Below are 6,019 nucleotides of genomic sequence, written 5' to 3'. Positions count from 1 at the left end.
TATACATGTATACATACATATATATATATATATATATATATATTGTGCCAAGTGTGCGGGTGGAATGACTAAGATAACCAGAATGACGACGTTTCACCCCACACCACACCCCATGTAAGCGCTCACAGATGGGGCTGTTTTTGTCCCATAGCAGAATCAAAGCTCTGTTAATATCTCAGTCTTTGAGATTATTTTCTTTTGTGCGTGCATCCGTGTGTGTGTGAATATCATCGATGTGACCACAAATAAGTGACTGTTTTCTATATTCTCAGAATGTTTTTACATTCCTCGTGTAATATCATTTGTCAGCTGCAGCAGAAGTGATGCAACCAAATGCCTATCAAGCTGCTTTCCTTTTTGATTTTTTTAAACTCGTTTGTTTGTTTTTTTCTTTCTCAGGGCATATGGGCATTAACTTCCATCATCCTGGAGCCCAACATATCATGCCCCTGAACAGTAAGTTGCATTCATTACCTTGCCATGTCATCCTTTTGGAGATATTTTCTCAGGGGGTTACATCTTAGTTAAAAAGAGGTATTTTGTGACATGTTTGCATTGCACAAATACTGTGTTTCCTCATACAGGTGTTGGTTTATTTACACAGTTGCAAAGAGGACGAGGCGTCTATTTTAGAGAAGGCATCTATTTGTGGTATAAGAGGTGTAATTAGTAGAAATGGTTGCGTATGGGTGGAGCAAGGCATTGATGAGTGTTATTTTTACTTCACTTTTACACTGGGAATGGAATGCGTACCTGGTTCACATGAGTGTCTGCTACCGTGGCCTTTTTATTCCTGGTTCATGTAAGTAACGTGTTGCAGTTCGAGTCAAAACTAATTATTTGTTTCTGGATGTCCAATACTGGAGGTGCATCAAGCTAAACAACGTAGCCAAAGCTGACAAATGTAAATGCTCTGACGTTAAGGACATTCAAGTTTGCAGCTGTTGCTTTGCTATATAATGATGATGTGTATTTTATTTTTTTTTCATGTTATTAATCAATTTGTTTATTTTTTATCTTGCATGTCTGAAGAAAAAAAGACCTTTTTTGATTTTTTAATCAACACGTGGTGGTTTTGCATTCCAGAGGGGAATGATCCATATCAATTGGGAGGAAAACAAAAGTGCTTTAAAAAAAAAAAAAAAAAAAGAAATGCAGTGAGTGATGCATTCCATATTACGTTTCTTGTACACCATCACCTACTTTGGAAAATCTTACCAAATCTGTGTAGTGTACCAAATTCAACTCCAACACTTGGTGGAAACATGGCTGTAGTAAATTCCTTTTGGCATGCCTTAGAGTGGCCAACTTTTGGGGATTTATGAGATTGTTAGAAAACATCGAGGACCGCTGTCACAAAAACAAAATCAAATCCAAACTACCGGGTTTCCACTTCAAAATAATCTGTTTTTCGTCCAAGGCACTTTCCTAGCCATTCCGGGATCCTGCATAGCCAAGAGTTGCCGTGCCACAACTTTCGCCAAGCAAACTCCACAGGACCTCTTTTGTAGACGTGTTGCTTGGCTGTCTACAGTTTGTTTCGTTTGAAATCTGTCTTTTGTGATGCCAGTCCTGGAACGCATTTTGTCTGGTCGTCCCTAACTGCAGCGATCCATGCCACTAAACATTTGGTGCACCTGCTTACTCTGGGTTTCCTGACACCGTAAACCAAGGATGAATCCTTTAGCACTGATGACCTGTGACTAGCACAGCTATAAATAGCCCAACATGTAAGACTAGATTCTCCTGGTGCTGGTGCTGGTCCACCAGCATGCAGTTGACCAGCCAGATGAAGAAATCAGGTTGTCATCCTGTCCTAGATATTTTTTCTTTTTTTTTTCCTCGTTGAATCCATTAAGTTCTCCATACAGGACATCCCCTTCTTATAAATGCACGGAATAATTTTTCTCGGGATACAATAAACTGCATTTCTTTACTTTTTGTCCAAATCACTTATATAAGGAATAACGTAATTTCTGCTAAATTCATATTTCACACAAGTGGTATTCTACAGTGCCTTCGAAAGGATAACGTAAAATAACTTTCTTGGCAGCGCTGCGTTTTTCTCATATTGTTTGTTTTTTTTTTTTTCCATAGCGATAGTCACAGGATTGATGTTAAACTGTGGTTTCATGGGGTTACGCCGAGGCAAGCACAAATCTGCCTCGAGCTTCCAAAGATGTCAGAACAGAAGCTTGCACTTCTGTAAAGTGTACAGATGGGGAAGCTTTGGTTTTGTAGTTTTTCGCCAACCGCTTCTTCTTCTTGTCACACCATTAGCTTTGATGCTCCAAGTTGTGAGAAGTTGAAAGGGAAGAACCCTGACCAGATAGCCCCTCAAGTGCGGAATAAAGTGTCAGTCTGTGACATACTTAATGGTGTGTAATAAACCTGTCCGTGGCCCACTCTCTGTTGCTGTGCATATGAGGACATACAGTAGAAATCACCCAATTTAATATCACCCAATTTAATATCACTCAATGCCCAAACCTTTAACACTGAGATGTCGCCTCAACCTGTTACTTAGCTCTATCCCCCTTCATGGGATTGCACCTCGTGCTGTAATTTCTGTCTGTTTTTCTGGTTGCTATGGTGACATTGTTACAGCCAGGCTAGAGGAGAAAGGGCTACAGGCAGCCTGCCCAGGTTTTGGGGGATTGGAGAGTCAGATCTTGTTTTAATGAAAACGTTGTGAAGGAGAGGAGCCTCAGAGACAACATATTATGTAATCCAACAATGCCCTCCTTGTGATACAAAGGTCCATATTTGTTTTTTGAGGTAAGGAACCAAAAGAAAGCGTTCCTCTCCCGCTGTTAGCATTTAGTGAGACACATTGACACACTTTTTTTTTTTTTTTCGGGGGTGCAGAGCAGATTAACAGAATTGTATTAATCCCATGCAGAAAAAAAAGCGATGCTCATGCAATGTTTTACAGCGGTCAACTCTTTCTTGCTCTTAAAAAATTGAGACTTCAATCATAACAAAAAATTGAATGTTCATGTTTTAGCTTGTTTTTTTCCTGGAGCTGAAATATTGAGCCACTTGCACACATGTAATGGAAATAGCTAGTCGATCATCATGTGATTTATAGTAATGATCCCAAACGTTTTTTTGCATCACGGACCTGTTTAGACAAGTACATGCTTTTCGCGGGCCGACAACCTTTCGCCAACGGGGGATTTGGGGGGCTGGTGCGTGCTGTAAAACTCCATCTTTTCATAGCTTTTAAATCGCCAATTTAAAACATTGGTAGTGACAACAAAGGTCATTTTAGAGGAATTCAACACTTTAACATATTTTTTTCCCTTTATTCCAAACATTTTCATTCAAATGTACAACAAATGTAGAACAATATAAAATAACACAGTGAACTACGAAAAATGGACCTTTCAGGGAGAGTGAATGCATCTTAAAATCTACATATCATTTTTAAGTTATGATCCTACATATTAACATCATTGCTACTTGCAAATGTGCATGATCGAAAGATGACACGATTGCTTGTTAATGTTTACGTGGGCAGGGTGTGCAAACTGTGTTTGCATTTTTATGCTTTCTGCTTCCTCATTCGGGTGCCACTTTTCACATGGTTCAACAAATTTGTTGTATTGCTCATGACGATTTACCTTGCGCAACAGCTTCTCTCTTTTTTCTTTCTCTTTCTCTTTCTCTATCTCTCTCTCTCTCTCTCCCCCCCCTCTCTCCCCCTCTTCCCCCTTCCTCCCTTCTCCCTCCTTCCCCCCATCACCATACCCTGTGGGAAGTTTCCACTCAACCACAGATTCCCATTCGAGCAAATTGTAATATTTCACCAAGGTCATGATAATGACTAACTAGCTCGACCTTAAGGTCCCCATTGTCCCATTTGTAATTAAAACACAGATTAGCATGAACGTCAGCCTTTGCCGGTTCATTAAGCACAAATGACAATGTCCGGTAATCCGTTACGCTAAAATATGTCAGCTATTTCCATGACTAAACCTCACCTATGAAGCTGTTGCAACGGAAGGTGCAGCAATTTGCAACAAGCAGAATAAAAATACTGCCTTTTCAGTTTAACAAGTTTAGGTGTGGCCATCTGTTTTTCCTGTTATCTTGGTGATGTTCCTGGATCGGTGTTATTTCTACAAAATGTCTTTGCATTCTCTCCCCTACCTGTGTTAATGCCCCAAACCCCCTGTCTCTACTTTGTCTTTTTTCCCCCCCACTTTCCTGACAACAGCCCGGAGCTTTGGCCGCAGAAGAGGTAATACATAGCTCTTCTTCTGGGCTCCTGCTTGCTTTGCCCACTACTGTATATCTTGTGGAAGATGAGGGGTGCCTCATCTGTCTTGTGATTGATTAAATCATCCAAATGATTTTCCTTTGATCAAAACGGGGTAAGAAAACCAAAAACGTTTATTGCTTTTATTTTGCAAAATCATGATGACAAATAAATGATTTTGTGGTGATGTGTTTAAGTAATTGGCACCAAACGTTTGAGGTACTGTTTGATTTTAGTTTGTCCAAAGTGTCCAATTTCAAACATTTTGAGAAAGTCTAGGTGACCTGGAATTGATTCATTTGATTTTCAAATGAATTCTTCAAATATTATTGTCCTTAATGTGGAATGTCAGGGCTTCTATGATTAATGTTTTTTTTTTTTTTTTTTTTTTTTGTGAACCAAATCCGAACTAAATTTTGTTAATTCATCTACTCGTACATATGAAATCCACAGAAGAACTATCAGCAATCCTTCATTAGACTTTTTGTGCATAGTAATGGTATAAATATGCTGCTTTTCCATTGCATAGTGCCAGGCTTGCAGTGTTGCCAACTGCTTAGTAAGCAAAGTAGATATTGGCTGTCCTTAAATTTATCTGAAGTCATTATGACTATACCTTATATAGCAAACAATTTTTATAATAGGAAATTGGCAAAGAGTTTCATCCTGATGGACATTGTATGAGATAGGACTAATGTACTAAATATGTTTTGACCTGACCTCCGATTGGCTGGCGACCAGTTCTGGGTGTACCCTGTCGCTTGTCCAAAGTCAGCTAGGAAAGGCTTCGGATCACCTGTCACCCCATCTGACCATGTGCTGTAAATTTTAATGTTTGTTTTAACTAATGGAAAGGCATCAAATGAGTTGAGTCGTGCCGAGCCAAGTAGGTACTATGCAATGGAAAGAAGCCAAAAGTTTATGTGGATTCCCTTAAGCTTGGACTGAATGCTCCGTCTTTGTTATATTGTCCTTGTTCCCTCATCATTTTTGTTTGTTTGTTTTTAACTAGTGTGCATGTAGTGGCCATCCATTCATTATCAAAAGCTTTCTCCACTGAGGAAATGATGTGTACTGCTACATGGTGATTAGGGGAGAACTAAAACTGTCACATTATTGGCCTTCAGTTTTTCTGTCAATGGACTTGTGTTCATTTTAGAAGCAGTGCATTCTTACGGTGGATTTAGAGTTCGTTTTAGGATTGAACAATGAATACATTTACCTTTGATACCGGTATATAAAAAAATAAAAATGAAAGACTGAGCAGGATTCAGTGCAGTGGTTACAGAAGTGGATGATGTCAGATATTTACCTTGAGAAAGTCTGTATAACTCCTGCATTGTCTCTGACCGCCTCTCTTAATCTTTTTTTCTATTTTCCTCCTTGCCTTTCCTCTCCTCCCACTGTAGGTCGTTCTTACCTTTTTCCCTTTGAAGATGGCTTCCTTGACGATGGCCATAGTGACCTCTCCATGACCCCTGGCCTGAACTCTCCAACCCGTTGTCAGAACGGAGAGAGGATGGAGCGCTACTCCCGCAAGGTCTTTGTTGGAGGCCTACCCCCAGATATAGATGAAGGTCAATATTTGTACTTTATGTCCTTTTTCTTGTTTTGACTTTGTCTTGCTGTAGCTTAATATTTGGATTGAAAGTGAAAGTGACAAAAAATTGATTTGAACGAACACACACACACACACACACACACACACACACACACACACACACACACATATATATATATATATATATATATATA

The 6,019-nt window shown here is 39.4% G+C and overlaps 1 protein-coding gene across 6 annotated transcripts in view; it reads left to right on the top strand.

Moving 5' to 3' along the window:
• The window catches only part of cpeb3 (cytoplasmic polyadenylation element binding protein 3), a 35,086-nt gene that overhangs the window by 16,483 nt on the left and 12,584 nt on the right, over positions 1–6,019 (top strand). For 3 of the 6 annotated variants that reach the window (XM_019881936.1, XM_019881934.1, XM_019881938.1), the window contains 3 exons: positions 400–456; positions 4,223–4,246; positions 5,674–5,841. In XM_019881936.1, the coding sequence (XP_019737495.1) occupies positions 400–456; positions 4,223–4,246; positions 5,674–5,841 (249 nt within the window). The remainder of the gene's footprint in view (positions 1–399; positions 457–4,222; positions 4,247–5,673; positions 5,842–6,019) is intronic. The other 3 variants (XM_019881937.1, XM_019881935.1, XM_019881940.1) reach the window with 1 other exon arrangement.

This window comes from Hippocampus comes, unplaced genomic scaffold, assembly GCF_001891065.2.
Source record: "Hippocampus comes isolate QL1 unplaced genomic scaffold, H_comes_QL1_v1.1 scaffold36, whole genome shotgun sequence".
Lineage (NCBI taxonomy): Eukaryota > Metazoa > Chordata > Actinopteri > Syngnathiformes > Syngnathidae > Hippocampus > Hippocampus comes.
This window is presented reverse-complemented; position numbering and strand designations above follow the sequence as displayed.